Here is a 17790-nt window from a genome sequence, read left to right on the forward strand (position 1 = left end):
CACATATTGGAGGATTGAGACTTGTTTTTTATTAAGGAAATACAGATTTTGCAGAAGACCAATTACGATGTTCTTTTTCAGTTTAATAATCGTTACTTCGTTGATTACTGGCTCAAATACTGGCTCAAGTACTGTGACACTTAATATTGTTTGTTTTATTTCATCTTTTCTTCCTTTGTATAAATAATCCTAAAAATGTTATTCTGATTTAGATTAGCCGATTGGTTGCAGTGGGTTGACTCTCCTCCACGTCCATTCACATGTCATATAAGTTCTTTACAGAAATATATTCTCAGCTAATATTTGTTGCTGATATTGTTGTTTATATGACTTTGTTTATGACTTTGTATGTCCAACTCTGAGGATTAAAATGCACACACAAAAAGACCCTTGAAACCCTTTGAGTGCATTGAATGGACCTGTTCTAGTGTACACGCTAAAATGAATATGCTAGCAAAGGATTTACCGCTCAAGAGAAATATGAAGGAACAACAACAGGTCTGCCCAACTACACTCCGATTCAGGTAAAACATGTCACAGTTTGATAACCTAGAGACTAAAGCCTTAGAAACCTAAATAAATGTATCAGAATTCACCGGTACGACTACGTGAGAACAAGAGAAAAGGTGCTTAAGATGTACTAAAGCCTTCCACAATGTACAGTAAAACAGTGCATCTGAAACATGGCCTGCCAACAAAATCACCTGACAACAGCATCATAAAATTCAGACAAAAATCAAGACAAGGATTTGATCTGTTGAAAAATGAAGATCACCCAAACCAAACGCTTATTATTTTACGTGTTGTATTTTTCCGAACATTTTCCTCCAGATTCCATACAGGTGGTTTGCCACCCCAGTCGATCTGCCAAACTTCCATCCTTCCAACATTACATCTCCATGTATTCCCCCCCTCCTTCTCTTGTTTTGAGTATGGGTCATGTACGGATAACTAGGAGAAAGAAACATGGGCTGTGGGATGTGGGAGGATGGTGGTTTGGGGTTATTTAGGAGGGAATTACAGGCCAGGATTACCTTTTATTTAATTTTTTTTAGCCACCGTAAAACATGGCTGTCGTGGCCGCCGCCGCCGCCGTCGTGGCCGGGGGGTCCTAGTGGGGGAGCGCCACCAGGATATCCACGTAGTTGACGGGGAAGAAGCCCGAGTTGCCCTGCAGCATGCCCTCGTACCAGTTGTCGTCAATCTTGTTGGTGAGGGTTATGATGTCCCCCTCCTTGAAGCCTAGCTCGCCCTCATTCTCCGGGTCAAAGTCGTACAGCGCCCGGCAGCACGGCTGGTCCATGGGAGCTGTGGGGGAGGGAGGGGGGGAGGAGAGGAGAGTTAGTTCAGAAGGAGGGGGTCAGGGGTGGAGACGTTGCAATGTGAAAAGGAAAAACAGTATTCATAATCTCACCTGGAGACCTGGCTGTAACAGGGAGGGGGGAGGAGTGTGGAGAGAAGGAGAGAGAGGGAGGAGAGAAGGATACAGAGAGAGAGAGCAAGAAAGGAGGGAGGGAGGAAATAGGGAGGGTAAAAGATATTCATTATATATCAAAAAGATTCCAGCAGAGCGTGTCAGAATGTTATCACAATGAAGAGGTACCATCGGGGCACACCATCAGAGTTTTTTGGAACGAGGAACGAGTATATTCACAAGACAAGATGGACCTGAACCACACTAAAGAAAAAGAAAAGCAAAAAAGCCCACAGGACTTTCTAGAGCGCTGCAGGCAAGCTGCACTGCAAAATGAAAACAAAGAAAAAAGATGTCCATCCAAGGTCAAACGCAATGTAAATATAGACCAACGTCACAACAGAGGAGGAAAAAAAGAGGGGGGTGAAAGAAGAATATTTTATCTTCTGCATTCCTCTGTTGGCTCACCTGGAGATCTTGCTGCGAAGTGAGAGAGCGAGAAGAAGAGAAAAGAGGATAAGAACAGTCACGTGTGTGTTTATACCATTCCAACGGTGGTCGGTAGGAACATGAATAAATCAACGTGTAACGTCAAGATCAAAAAACTGATCTGGGAAAAGAAACTACGAATTAAATTATGTATTTTTCCTGCGGAATTACCAAAACTGATGGTAACTGCACAGATCAACATGTTATAGGTTTTTCAATTATTATACTTTCATATTTCAATATTATTTTGGTAATATTACACATTCCTTTAGTCATGTTTAATTCGGTCTATTTTGGGCATTTATTACATAATAGGATGAATCAATAAAAGGAAGATGACACAATTAAGGAGAAAATTTCTCTTTCACTCATTCTTACAAGAATGAGACAGAATACCGGTTAAAGCCTGCCTCCATTTTGTGTGTTTAACATTTTAAAATGTTTCACCATATTAACACCTTTTGTAGTAATCTACATCCATAAAACGAAATGCATAATTATTGCACAAGTAAAAATTTCTAAGCATCGTCTGAGGCAGTATTATTTGGAGATGGTTGATCATCCCGTTCATTCTCACTACTTGTAACTAGCAAGAGTGTGAGAGTGGGCGAGAACCAAACATAATCGCTTAAATCTCAATAAATGCGACAATTCACTCAGAAAAAAATTATGAGATTCAAGAAGCAAGCAAACGATTGCTGGATCTCACATTATCCATCTATTGAGCTATCCTCATCTATCTGTTATAACCTAGTTGGGCGCTGGTTGTCACCTTGTCACGTTATGTGTGTTTATCTGACAGATGCTAGACCTGGAGAACTGAATGAAGGCAGGCTTTGAACTTCTTGAGTCAAGGAGAGGTTGGAGAGGTGGAGGATCAAGAGCACACACAGAAACAGCCTAGGCTTTTCTGCAACGTGACACAGCTTGCATGTCCACATGGCTGATCGTGTGTAACATTTTCTGATGACACCGCACTGAACCCCCATCTTTAAAGTCCCCCGGAAAATCAGGGGAGCTACAATAATGCCATGTGGAACACCAGTGGTCCCGTTCATGAAATAGTCCTGTACATGAAATAGTCCTGTACAAGAAATAAAATGAATGGAGGAACCAAGGAAGGAATGAAGGGAGCAGGAGGTGATCGGAGAGATGCTGGGTCTCTTCAGGGTTTACAATGGGCTCACCTGGGGACCTTGCTGTAAATAGCGGAAGGAAAAGGTAAGAAAAAAATAAAATAAGGATAGATATGTAAGGATAGTAGGATTCATTGGAATGAAGAAAAGGGACCAAAACATTGAGCAATAAACACAAAGACACACGGATGGAAAAAAATGTTGACCCTCGCTCACCTGGAGATCTGGCTCCTGCAAGAAACACATTAACAAATAACACAGAGAAAGAGAGGCGTTCAGTTCGTCTTATCACTAAATACATCACACCATCCATATTGATTTAAAACAAACCCATGTGTAGGTTAATACAGGCTGTTCCTTGTTTTCACTGCTAAAATGTGTCCTGGTCTGGAGTTACTTTCTTCGGTAGAGCAGTGAAATACAATCCAAACAAACATCTCCCATTTCAACAATCCCCGTGTCCTAGTTTGATTACGTCCCTGATCTATGGGGATTAACACATGTGTGGTACCACTCACCACCACAAGCGGCTGCTCTTTTCATGTATATTTTAATAAGTAGCATAATGAAGGAGAATCACAAATAGCAGACTTGGAAATCCTCAGAAGATCCATGCAGAGATAGAACGCAGACGAAATTACATTTATATTCAGTCAACAACAGAAGACCGATAAGCCAGAAGATTGAGAGAGAGACGGAGAGAGAGAGTCAGAGAGACAGAGAGAGAGACAGAGACAGAGAGAGAGGGACAGACAGAGACAGAGACAGAGAAAGAGAGACAGAGACAGACAGAGAGAGAGAGACACAGAGAGAGACAGAGACAGCGAAAGAAGTCACGTTTCCATCTGAAGGTGAAGCAATTAGGTGCGTTTCCATCAAGTGGTTTGAGCGGAAAACTACACACATTCCAGGGCTTGTTGTATACTTTTGATAACATGCTCTCTCTTAGGTCCTGATATATAGTGGAATTGTGTTGTTGTTTTCCATCTAAAAGTAAAGTTTTTTTCTTTGATGAGAGCAAGAAAAAGTTTTACCTCTTCAGCGGTCCACACACATAGGCCTATCTATTATTCAAATTGGCCATCTGTTCCATGGACGTATTTAAAGGATACATTGTACATATTTATAATTCGAAATTTGTCCCAGCCTCTATACCACAGATACTCTAGGGTCTATAGCATATAACCGCGTTGTCTGACAACAGTTTAATTCATTTCTCACAATTTACCAGCTCTCGTTTTGAAGACTTTTCACCGCGCCATTCGTTTCAATGGGAATCGCGACAGACTATACTTTCAACATAAAGTGTACATATTTATAATTTGAAATTCGCCCCAGCCTTTATACCACAGATACTATAGGGTCAATAGCATATAACCGCGTTTTCTGATTACAGTTTAATGCATTTTTCAGAATTTACCAGCTCTCGTTTTGAAGGCTGAACAGACAATTTGACTGGAACTGCTTAGTAGGTGTCCATATATCAGGGATTAATTGACACGGTATAATTAAAGGATATACAAACATAGACATTCTATATCATATATATATATGATATAGGATGTCTATGAATACAAACGCTTAAAAAAAATATATATTGACGCTACAAGTTGATGTCCGCAGGGTTGCTATGGCCGGCCGTTACGCGGAAATCAAAAAGACGTTGTCAGTCCTGTGTGTTCAATGTTCGCTACGTCAAAGCTGATTCGAAAGGTGGTTTCCATCTCCCATTTTGCGCATTTACTAAGTCATATGTCAAAAACTACCTTAAGCGAGCGGTAAAACCTTTTTGCGAATTAGAGGATTTTAATGCAAATTTTGGTGTTTCCATCACCGTTTACTGATTCGATACTTCAAAATTCGCATAAAAGCAGGGGGATGGAAACGCAGCTAGACAGACAGAGACAGAGAGAGAGAGAGAGAGAGAGAGAAAGAGAGAGAGAGAGAGAGACCGAGACAGAGACAGAGACAGAGAGACAGAGACAGAGAGAGAGAGACAGACAGAGACCGAGACAGAGGGACAGATAGAGAGACAGAGACAGAGAGAGAGAGAGACAGAGACAGGGACAGACAGAGACACAGAGACTGTGACAGAGACAGAGACATGGACAGAGACAGACAGAGAGAGAGAGAGACAGAGAGAGAGACAGAGACAGAGAGACAGAGACAGAGAGACAGAGACAGAGACAGAGACAGTGAGACAGAGAGAGGGAGATATTCTGTCTAGCTCCAGGGCTCCGGCTGAATTCCGGAGGGAATGAGGCCAGACTGGGTTCCCGCTCTCTGGGTCTTACCTGGGGAGCGGGCCGCGCCACTGACGATGCCTCCATTGTGATTCTCGCTGAAGGTGAAGTCCAGGGAGGTGCGGGGCTTAGCAACAAACTCTTTCCTGGGTTTGCTGGACGCATCCCTTATTCTGAAAAGGCAGTGCAGACCAGTCAGCGCACAATCGCGCCAATGTTTCAGTCCTAAGTCCTACATTGATGAGATAAGAGAGATCTGATTGGCGCCGGTACCGACCTCTCCTCGATCTTGCTGGACACCTGGGTCAGGATCTCTGTGGCCCGGCTGTGGTACTCCACCTGGGCCTGGACCAGGGCGGCCAGCTGGCTCACTTGCTCGATTTGCTGGAGCAGACACAGGAGGGGAAGGGACGGCCGTGATGTATGTGGTGCAGCACGCAGTGCCCCCGTGTGAGGCGAGTGAGGCGAGTGAGGAGTCAGAGCGGTTACACAGTCGTCCGATTCAACAGCTTAAACCAGTCGGCCATCCGGGCTCACTTAAAGGCTGACGTGAAAAGGTTTAGGTTTGTGAGAACTCAGTTTACATGATATAATATAAACCCTACATTTCCTCAACTTTAATACTAATTTATAACATTAACAATAAGCTGAAAATACAATTCCATATACATGTACACTTACAAACTTCTTTAGCTTTTTTCAAATAGTTGTACTGTGGTACATTTCCTGCTTTATTCATCCCGTTTTCAGTGACAAAACAAAATAAATCAGACATGTGAACAGTAAACCAGCCATCAGCCCAGACTCAAAGAGTTGGTCCACAGGGCAAAGCTGGTTTCATTGTTTGACGTTTCAATGAAATTAGGAGATGGAAGAATGAAGAAGAATGGAATCTATATAAACTAACGATATGTTTCTGTATAATGACGGTGAGAGTGGTTGTGTGTTGGACCACAGCCCGTATTCCTTACGTCCCCCTCCAGTATGTTGAACATGCTCTGCTCTGCAATCTCCTTGGAGTCATCGAACTTCTCAAGGGCCTGCTTGATCTCGTCCTCGCACACCTTGCCCTGGCGCTTCTTCTTGTAGTCGAAGTCCAGGCGACGGCCCTCCAGCTTCTTAAGATGGTGCTGCAGGAAGGAGACAGAGTTGAGGAGAGAGGCCAGAGGATGCTGGAGACCAGTCACTAGTAGTTCAAATGATTTACCAAAGGAAAGTTCCAGGATTCATGTCATTGTTTTTCTCATTCCATTCCAAGTTAAATTTGATAAAATAACAATTCATTAAATAATTAAAATAAATAAAAGAGTAAAACAAATTAAATAGCTGCATACATAAGTAGAATAAATGAAGTATAAACCAAGAATGTAAATCTAAACATCATTGATAGTAGAGGGAAAGATAACACTCTTTCCCTCACAAGTATAATGTGCTGTGAAAGGATGATTGGCAAATGGCCTCATCTTGTTCTCATAAAAAGGCTGATAAGGTCAGGTGGAGGGGAGGTTCTGCAGGGCCTCACCTGGACCTCCTTCAGGTCCTTATCATGGAGATTTTGCAGGGGGTCGATGAAGTTCTGCTTCACCTCGATGTCCAGAGCGTCCTTCACCTCCCCCAGCTCTCGCATGGCCTCCCCAGCATCGATCAGAGCCAGGCCTTTAGAACACACACGCACACACAACACACACAACAACACACACACACACACACGCGCACAACACACACATACACTTACAGCACACACACACACACACACACACACACACACACACACACACACACACACAATCAAACACACACACATGCACAACAACACACGCACAACACAATCAAACACACACACACACACACACACACACACACACACAATCAATCAGTTAATAAATTTTCTCATACCAGTGTTGCTCTGTGTTTGAGGTCAAAATGTCATGATGCAATGTTCCCTTCAAAAATAAGAGTAATTCCCAAAGACCAAATCAATGTTTTCTATATTTTTTGGCTTAAGGGTATACACTGTGCCAGCAGTGTTAATTTATAACGTCCTCTAACTAAATAAAGACTGCAGTATTTCACACAGATCCCCCTCGCCCGGGCATGGTCCCAGGTTGGACTGGGCTAGATCCACAACTGGTTCTTACCAAAGTTAGACTCCTCCCCCAGCTCCCTGCCAAACTTCTGCATGGAGTCCCCCAGGACGGTCTCAGCCTGGGTGTAGCCAGGGCCCTTCTCCTGGCCCCTCATCCTGGACATGGAGTTAATCATGCTCATCTTGGCCCTGGTGGCTGTGTGGAGGGGAGGGGGGAGGAAGAACATTGAGCCCACTAACAGAAACACAATGTTCATCTGATCTCTGATCATCCATGTTATCCATGGGACAAAGGTCATAGGCAGAGAGAGAGATATGGTCCTCCAAGGAATGTGATAACTCTGCATTTTTTATAAATACAGCATGTTTTAGAAAGCGTAATTTACAATGATACAAATGCTATATTGCTCCACCATTCTAAGCGGTAGACGTCTGACTGTGCTGTTATTTGTTATGAGAGTTTTTTCTTACAGAAAAAGTTTCCTATTCTATGGACTTCATCTACACGTCGTAGGAATGGCACGTTTCTTCATACCTGGGTTTGGCTGGAGATACTCATTGGTCTTGGTCATAATGTCCATCACAGCCCTGGCGGTGGTATCCACCTTCTACTGACCACAACCAGAGAGGAGCGGGGAGGGGAGGAGGCAGAGGGGAGGAGAGTAGAGGAGAGCAGAGGAGAGTGAGAAGATGTTATGTTAAAGAGCCAAATTATGAAAAACATTAAAAGCTCCTAGCTAAAGGTTACTGGGTTTGACCCACAATGTCCACAGTCTAGCTGTAGGCATATCCTGAAAATCATGGTAAGTCTGCTAAGTCTGCTGAAAGTGTCTGCTTAAGACACACATTTGATTTGATCCTCATTGTCTGCAGTTTAGCTGTTGGCATTAGGCATGATTAGTCCTTTTGATTTCTCCGAAGATACCGTGCCCCTACCAGGTCCTAATGACATGTTCCTACAAGTTCAAAGATAGTAGATTTTGATAAAAAGCACCTGCTAAATGACTTAATAACGATTGAATGGAAAATAAAACTCCATTAATGTTGTTGGACTACTAATGTGTTTTAAATATTATTTTTACCACCACACGGGGGAGCGAATGAGGCGTGTGTGTGCTTGTGTGTCTCCACTATCGAGGTGTGCCAGGAGGTTTCAGCTCCTTAACAAATAGCTCCACATGCTTCAGCCTCGCTTCACGGCTGTAATGGAACCACTGACCACTAGAGATCGCCCATGCATGAAGACACACAACGTGACGTTGCAGCAACTCGGAAAAGGCGCTTTGACGTCACCAAAGTAACGCACCTTGAGTTCGGAGACAACGCATTCACATGCCCTTCCCTAAATGTCTTATTTAGGTAACAGTAACACATTGGTTTTGCCCTCGCACCATGCAGGTGCTCACATGTATCCACTCCCTCGCACCACCAAGTGGTCAGCTGAGGAGTCGCAGCTGGTATTGAGCGTGAAAGACTTCAGCATAATGCTGTAGCACTAGGTACGGGGACCCCCATAACATTGGAGCAACAGGTAAGGGGGAACACCCCATAAGACTGGAGCACTAGGTAGGGGGGACCTCAATAACACTGGAGTATTAGGGAGAGGGAGACCCCCATAACACTGAGCACTAGGTAGGGGGACCCCCATAACACTGAGCACTAGGTAGGGGGACCCCCATAACACTGAGCACTAGGTAGGGGGACCCCCATAACACTGAGCACTAGGTAGGGGGACCCCCATAACACTGGAGTACTAGGTAGCGGGGTCCTTACACTGGAGCACTAGGTAGGGGGACCCCCATAACACTGGAGTACTAGGTAGGGGGACCCCCATAACACTGAGCACTAGGTAGGGGGACCCCCATAACACTGGAGTACTAGGTAGGGGGACCCCCATAACACTGAGCACTAGGTAGGGGGACCCCCATAACACTGGAGTACTAGGTAGGGGGACCCCCATAACACTGAGCACTAGGTAGGGGGACCCCCATAACACTGAGCACTAGGTAGGGGGACCCCCATAACACTGGAGCACTAGGTAGGGGGACCCCCATAACACTGAGCACTAGGTAGGGGGACCCCCATAACACTGAGCACTAGGTAGGGGGACCCCCATAACACTGAGCACTAGGTAGCGGGGTCCTTACACTGGAGCACTAGGTAGGGGGACCCCCATAACACTGAGCACTAGGTAGGGGGACCCCCATAACACTGGAGTACAAGGTAGCGGGGTCCTTACACTGGAGCACTAGGTAGGGGGACCCCCATAACACTGGAGTACTAGGTAGGGGGGACCCCCATAACACTGAGCACTAGGTAGGGGGACCCCCATAACACTGAGCACTAGGTAGGGGGACCCCCATAACACTGAGCACTAGGTAGGGGGACCCCCATAACACTGAGCACTAGGTAGGGGGACCCCCATAACACTGAAGTACTAAGTAGGGGGGTCCTTACACTGAAGCACTAGGTGTCCAAGTACCAACCCGTCTTTCGCACACAGAGTGTGTCACTTCATATGATAAGGATGGCTGCTAAATTACTAAAAGGTAATTGTCAATAGACAGTAACTGGTGTTTTTTAGGTCGCCAGGTAGAAGAGAACTTGCCTTTTCCATCTCGGTGAAGTCATAGTCGAGTTTGGTGCCTTCTGCCCCTCCGACCTTTTCGCTCACTCGCTGCAGAAAACAAAACAGAAATGAACATGGTTAATATTCATGCATTTAATGAATTATTAATGTTGGTTTGCGGGGTAATAAGTAGCGACAATGTTGAGCTGGCAGAACACAGAGGTATTTTCTCTTTCTGCCACACAAATGCAAAAAGAAAATGAATCAATCATTGCAAAAAATACATTTATGAAAAGTAGTAAATAAAATATGATTGACTGTTGCTAGCTTAGCCGAGCACCACTGTGGCGCACAGGTTCCACAGGGGAAACACTACACATCTCCCATTCATCATTTCCGTTGACATTTATCGTCCATTCACACATGGGGGGCAAAGCTACGATAAGCTAGCTTGAGCTCTTTGCTCCGTGTCTCCGTTTCCTAGTTGAGATACAGCGAGAGAGACAACAACAATGGTTTGTGAGGTGTCAATGTGCTAATTACATGTAGAACGACATGAGTGGGTGTAGTGAAAAGCAGGCAATTAATGGCCCTCATCTCGTTCCTACACGAGGTCGTCGTACACTGCACCGCCCTTTAATCATGAAGGGGTAAGATAGTGCGCTCTTTGCTCGGCAGGGAGATGGTAGGGCGTGTTATTCGACAGCGTGGTACAACTTTTATACTGCATTAAGATTATATATACTGTATATAACCCTGGATGCTCGATATTGACTTGAACGTGTCTTTCAAATAAGCAGTTGCAATGTGGAACACTGTTAGAAATCTGTGATTTAACTATGAGAAAATAAACAACCACACCCTGAACATACCAGGGTTTCTTTCCCAAAAAATTGGCAGGCCAAAACAACACAGGAAACACAGACATTGTGAGGAGAAATCGGAAAGATAGCGATAGATGGAGAAAGTGATTTATTCATTAGACACCTGGTAATTAAATAAAGTTCAAACAAAAAAGACCCCTGCAGTGAAAATATTCAGAATGGCATATTAACCCCCACTGAGAGCGCTACAGGAAGGCACGTTTGTCGATAAACCCTGAGATTGAGTTTCTGAGGATAATTATACACGTGTTTTTGTACGTACACACAGCTGTGCTCAGAGCTCATCACAGTGCACAGAGGAGCACTTAGTAGAAGAATGCAGAAAAAGGGTTAGCTCAGGTGACCAATTCTCCTTGTTCTTCCTTCAATGGTCCAAGTCAAAATCAATTCGTCCAAGTTGGGGTCAGCCTTTTTTTAATCCCAGTAAGGAAGCACACAATCAAACAGAAACAAGCATCACTACAGCTCATTAACAACAGGTCTATTGTCTCATGTTGTCTTAGGTCCGCTGACGCAGGTCCACCTTCTCCACCCCATCAGGACCAATCTCCGGTCCTGGGGAGACAGAGCCTTTGCTGCAGCCGCCCCCTCCCTCTGGAATGCCCTCCCCAACGACATCCGCAATGCCAACACTCTTTCATCCTTCAAAACAGCCCTCAAAACACACCTTTTCACCCTTGCTTTTAACCTTTAAACTTTCTGCTTTGTTTGTTGGTTTTCGTTTGGTTTTTATTTATGCTATTGTGAAGTGTTTTTGAGCATTGGGAAAAGCGCTATATAAATTTGATGTATTATTATTATTATTATTATTATTATTATTATTATTACATAAACAGTAGCAGTGTGGTAAGAGGGAAAGGGGAGGAGTACACGGGAATGACACACACACGAAAGATGGAGGTGACTTTGGGCTTTCGATGATTGTTTGAGCCAACCCATGGAATTACTTTGGGCTTTGGCCCTGGGTGCCACACTCCCACCACCCCATTACGGCTGTCTGTCTGTACGATAAGCTCCAGCGGCTCAGGCCCTGCCCAACGCACCACCTCCAGGTCTGTGATGTCATCAGCGGCGGTCTCGGAGCGACAGTGATCTGACACGAGCAGGACAGGCCGCTGCCCTCGAACGGGGGGGGGAATGGGCACGGGGAGGGGGGACTGAGGGAGGAGGCTGGGAGAGGGATGGGGGAGGGAGGAGAGGATATCACGACACTAGCCGAAGAAGCAGTGCGGACACACTGAGGAACTCGGTGAACGAAAGTGGAAGAAGGATCTCTCTGTTAGAAATGTTCTTCTTTGACGAATGAAAGAGAAGAAAGTATTTCAGTATTTTTTGTGCTTTAACAGTAATATCACAACAGGACTGGGGGTGATGTAATACTTTATAGGATATATATATATTATAATCTATATAGAATAGAAACAATAGCAACATCCTGACTTCATGTATTTGCTAAAAAAGAAGAAAAAAGTATGTCAAGTAATTAAGGATGAAAAATAGAGTCATATATTTTATAAAAGACCCAAACAAGGGGAAGATCTGCATTGGCCGTAGAGAGTGAAACACAATGTGAGCTAGAGAGGGGAGTGAGAAGCGAGTGAGAAGGTTCTATGACTAAGCCAGGTCTTTGTTAAGATTGACACTACGCACTACGCACCGGCACATGCACACGCACACACACACAAAGATCGCACCACAACGTGCACATTCGCACCCTGCACAGTTTCGTGCTCAGTCCTACAGTTCCCGTCAGCGGCGCCTCCTCAGCATCACTACGATGTCTTCAAATCTGCCACGAGCCTGTTGCCATGACGACGGGCACCTGCCTGCACTGGGCTCATATCTGACTGCGTGCCTCTCTGTAGGCTATGTAATATTCCCCTCGGTCAGAATCACTCACACACACACACACACACACCTCTACCCCCATGACACCTCACCACTGTAAATGTGCACACCTCTCCCACACTTCGCCCACACCTCCCCCCCAACACTCCCAACAGAGAGTTTGTTTATGTTTGGCGATGACTTCATCATTCGGAGGACAGAAAGCAGATATGAGGTGTGATTTGCATGGAACCAGCACCGGGGCAGAATGAATGAATGAATGAATGGTATATTCTGTATGTGGAGGGCTGGTTGTGAGGGGGCTGTCTGGAGTCTGAGCACCAGATTGATGAAGGCTGAACCTGGAATCGAATAATAATTAGAGGACTGCAGAACGGATGTGGAGGGGACGGCCCTGCAGCGTAGAAACATTCATTCTTCTTGACAGGACGCACTTCTAGAAAGTGTGTTTCTTTCAAAGTTCAGTTTTGTTTAAATAGTATTCTATAAATATATACATGCATGTATTTATCTGTTTAGGAAAGTCTATTTTCGAAAAACATCCATATTTCTCATTGCAGTTGTTCTAAGCCGTGGGATTAAAGTTGTCTAGTTAAACTGCTATCAATCCCTCGGGTTAGTGACTGTGTGCAAAGGGACAGCACAGTATTCCTTTCAGCCTTTCCTCATTGATCTTGTTCTGGAAGCACTGCAGGCCGTCAATGTCCGTAAGTCAATAGGAGACGATCATTTGGATCCTTTTTTTCCTGTGATTACCTGCACCGTTCATAAAGAGCAAATCATATACATATTTTTAATCGTTCCATTTCCTCAGTGTTTGGAAGTAGGCTCACTTGGCTCCTTTGCATATGGGTTGAGACGGTAGCGATCTCAATAAATACCATCCAATTTCCAAGTTGTCCTTTCTTTAAAACATTCTGGAAGTGATTTAGGAGCACCATTTAGCTGTAACTATAGTATTTAATTTTTTGTATATTTTTTTGTTTAGATATCACATTGGCAACCTTATCGGTAAACTGCGGCAAAAGATTGGCTTTATTTAAACATAAATAGAAAAACTTGTAGGCGAAACTGTTGGAAAAGGATTGCAGAAACATTTTTTATTTAAGTTTCAGATTTGGGGGATGTCATTTCTAGATAGGCTGCTGCCTCTACACTTCTTCCCTTAGATTATGTTCACCATTCCGCACTTAGGTGGAATCAGTTAACTTCTTGCGATAGTCACAATACTCATCACTGTATCCTACTTGATGAGGTCGCTGGGTCTCCTCTGGCTGAGAGTCAGACAGATTTACCATTGGGATTCTTTGTCAGATCTATGAACTTTTTATTCCCATTACAGACATTAACTGTCTAATGGCTGATGCTTCATGTACCTCATGCCACGACGATCTTGGAAGGACGGCATTAATATATAATAATTATATCTATCTATCTATCTGAATTAGTAATTTTATACCAAATAGTCTGCTGAACGACTATGAACTAATAGTAAATCATTTTATTTGACAATACAAAGGCTGCTTCTCCCTAACCCTAGGAGAAGGAAGTGGATTATCACCGTGGGCAGGAGCCATCTTGGATGTGAATAATCCCGCCGTCACTCTTTAGCTCCATGGTGAAGGAACCTTCAGCCTTTAATTTTTGATGGCATAACCAGATTAGCCTCTTACGGCTCTTTAGTGCTGCTTTCTTCTCCCTCTTCCTAAGGCGCTACAGCATCCTGTAAAGGACAAGTTAGTCATTCATGAGGTCTATATTTAGAACACTTTGGATGGGTTGGATGGTTCCTTCCTCTACAGATAAACGACAGTTTACTCTTCAGCACGAGATATTACAGAATAACTCAGTTGTTGAGTTGTTGCTGTTGTGAACCATTTTCAAATGAAAAAAAGGGATTTCAGGGTTAACTTACCCTTTTAATAATATCAAAGTATTTGTAAATATTTGGCCTTTGTAAAATGTGGTGATACCCTAAGAAAATGGGATTAAATAAACGTATAATATAATATTCTTGATGAAAATCATGAATCAATATTGTTAATAGATGTTGCTCATAGCAATGTTCTGATGTCTTTGGCGTGCCTGAGTTATTGGTAGGAAGAAGATACGATATTTTATTTCTGCTTCACAGGATTATTCAGGCAGAAGGACTGACAAACAATTTTCTTATGGTAAATTAGCTGCATTTGTAGAGTGCTTTTTTTTTACCAGTCTCCATTCAAAGCGCTAAAATATTGCATTCACCCATAACATTCATATAACATTCACCCATTCATGCACACATTCACACACCGATGGCAGTGTCAGCCATGCAAGTTGACAGCCAGCTGGTCGGGAGCAGTTAGGGTAAGGCATCGTGCTCAGGGACACCTCGACACTCGACACAGCTAGGAGGACCAGCCAACCCTCTCTATCTCATGAGCCACATGCCTCCCAGAATCATCTAAGGAAAATGATAAGGTGATGAGGTCAGACTTTCCTTGACAAAGATGACAGCATGATTAGCCTCATGATATAATGGAAAGATTTGCCACTGGATACAATATGCAAGTGTCCTATCCTTAGAACTAACCCCATATGTTCAACTAATATAATTCAGGAAATGTTCTACGGTAAAGTCCGTCGCCCCATAATCTCGTTTTTGTAAACCAACCACAAGATAATCAAACATCCCTGCCAGCCTGTAGCAGACACAAACAGACAGAGACACAGACACACACACACTCTCTCTCTCTCTCTGTCCCCAGTCTATCATAGATATGCCTCTAACAAGGGTGTCGTCGAGTAAAAGGCAGCAGCCCCATCCATAATTTACTACTGAATAACAGTGTGCTGCAGCGCAAGAATGCTCTGTTTATGCATGCCGCCGAAGACTAATTGAGTTGTTTTTACGGAGACACAGAGGAAGATAAAACTACCCGCAGAGAGAACCAAGGCATTGCTGAAAAAAGAAAGGAGTCACAACAAGCCAAAGAAATAAATGATAGAGGAAAAAGAGACAGGGAGAGAGATTTTCAGCAGGAAAAGATGGAGGCCATTGTGAAATAACTAGACTCAAGGAAATCGGTAAACAAGGGGAAGAAAAGTGCCAGCAGTGGAGGGTGAGACCAGCAGGGGTGAGGAGAAAGGTGGACCCAACACTGTAGTTGCTGCCTTAAGTTATTGTGAGTCAGCGGATAAGAGAGAAGACCTCCCTCCCGTCCATAACTTCCACCCTGGCCACAGCCGTCAGGCCGGCGGGCCGTTTATAACTGGGCCCCCCCTTCCTCACAGACAGGATGGAGAATGACAGTCCAGCATACTTCGGTGATACGAGAGAGAGAGCGAGAGAGAGCGAGAGTGAGCGAGAGAGCCGCTGGAAGGACGAAGAGGGGAATGCGTGTATGGGCTGCAGGCAGTTGCCATAAATCTGTGGCAAAGTGCAGATAACCATGACACCCCCCAACCTCTCCTCCTCCTACTCCTCCTCCTCCCTCCTTACAGCAGATCGGGGCTCTTTGTACTCCTAGCAATGCCTGTTTCTCTCCCTCCTCTGCTCTGGATGAGCCCAGACCGCGTCACTGCTGGTCCGACCCGGCCCCCCTGGCACTACAGGGGAGACTCACGTCAGTGTGGCCATCGCACAAACTGAACCCCACAACCCCCACCAGCTCCACCACCATCACATCACCACCCCCATCATCATCACCATCACCCCCATTATCAAATCACCACCCCTGTCCCTATTATCATCACCAGCACCACCGCTACCACCATCAACATCACCGTCCTCATCATCCTCATCAGCATCGTCACCACCACCACCACCACCACCTCCACCGCCACCACCTCCACCATTGGATTCCTTCCCTCCCGCTCTTTCTGCCCTTCAGGGAGAGAGGACGCGGTCGATGCAGCAGTAGTGGCTTCTTATTCTGCGTGCCAGAGACCCCCTCCCTCCCTCCCCCCCCGAGCGAAACTAGATGTGCTATACAACTGGCTGAGGTAACAAGTTTGGGGGTGAATCATTGGCCAGCAGTAATAACGTCACAATGCATATTTTCATAGTTGAGGGCTGAGTCATGGAGTGCGGAGGACCCATGTGCGTCTTTACTGCTGACACAATGGACCATGAAAGCAAGCTCTCTGATAGGTCACTTGAAAATCAGCTTGTATATCCAAAGAATATATTCGGAAAACAAGAAAGGATTTATTTTTGATTTATTAATAGACAATGATACAAAGATATTCAATGCAAACTTAATCACACAATCGATTAACATAAGAGCAGGTGCTCATTAAAAAATAACTAAAACAGAAGCACAGAAGCAATTAAAAGACACATATACTTGACTTCAGCACCATCAGAAGAGTATTAATAACACAATATTTGGACTGATAGCACTATAAAAAAAAAAAACTCCAACTATCTCTCTCTAACCTCTGCTGAGGATCATCATGACATCTCTAACACATATTCTCATATCAGATTGTAATCATTGTTTTATTGTGTACTGTGTACCAGTGCTGCTTAGCGTTGAAGCACACAGGAAGTTGTTAGCTTCAAGTCTTGTGATTGAATACAATTATTCTGGATGTTCCTGAGCAGCGATCCCAAGTTCTGGGCAGAAATGGAATTAAACTTTTTGTTTTATGGTGTGTTCTTGTCATCCTCTTGGACGAGTCCAATGCAATGTGCAATGTGCTTTAACCAGCAATATAATCTGAAGTAAGGAATTAACACTAGCATGATGAGAAAGAGGCATTTCGGATTTGCGAATGTGATGAATGTTATTATCAATCGACACCGACTAAAGCTGTGGTTTCTCACACTGGACCGAAATTAGTCATTTCGCAACAGTGTACTGAGAAGTTTTACTTTTCAAACAGGTAAAAAGATAAATAATTCACTTTGTATGTCACGAGTCTTTAACTGTCTACAGTTTTTAATGACACTCCCAGATATAGGCTGCATCCAATTAGACACATACATGATTAAAGATTGATGGTAATTTTACTGACTAACGGCCTATCTAAAACGGTGTGAGCTTCAACACTAGTTGACAAGGTGCTGCTGAAACTGTCTAACCAAGAACAAATATAATCCTTTAGAATTCAGATGGCTGGATCAATCTCAGC

At 44.1% G+C, this 17790-nt stretch overlaps 1 protein-coding gene across 1 annotated transcript in view; it reads right to left on the minus strand.

The window, feature by feature from the left end:
• Nucleotides 1-1111: 1111 nt before the first annotated feature.
• sh3gl2a (SH3 domain containing GRB2 like 2a, endophilin A1) overlaps nucleotides 1112-17790 on the minus strand; it is a gene marked incomplete at both ends in the record, with an annotated part of 37028 nt that continues 20349 nt past the window's right edge. The window contains 8 exons of the mRNA XM_079729390.1: nucleotides 1112-1308; nucleotides 5334-5455; nucleotides 5560-5663; nucleotides 6254-6412; nucleotides 6805-6938; nucleotides 7421-7564; nucleotides 7904-7976; nucleotides 9977-10045. Of these exons, the coding sequence (XP_079585516.1) occupies nucleotides 1112-1308; nucleotides 5334-5455; nucleotides 5560-5663; nucleotides 6254-6412; nucleotides 6805-6938; nucleotides 7421-7564; nucleotides 7904-7976; nucleotides 9977-10045 (1002 nt within the window). The remainder of the gene's footprint in view (nucleotides 1309-5333; nucleotides 5456-5559; nucleotides 5664-6253; nucleotides 6413-6804; nucleotides 6939-7420; nucleotides 7565-7903; nucleotides 7977-9976; nucleotides 10046-17790) is intronic.

Source organism: Pollachius pollachius (assembly GCF_949987615.1).
Source record: "Pollachius pollachius genome assembly, chromosome: 2".
NCBI lineage: Eukaryota > Metazoa > Chordata > Actinopteri > Gadiformes > Gadidae > Pollachius > Pollachius pollachius.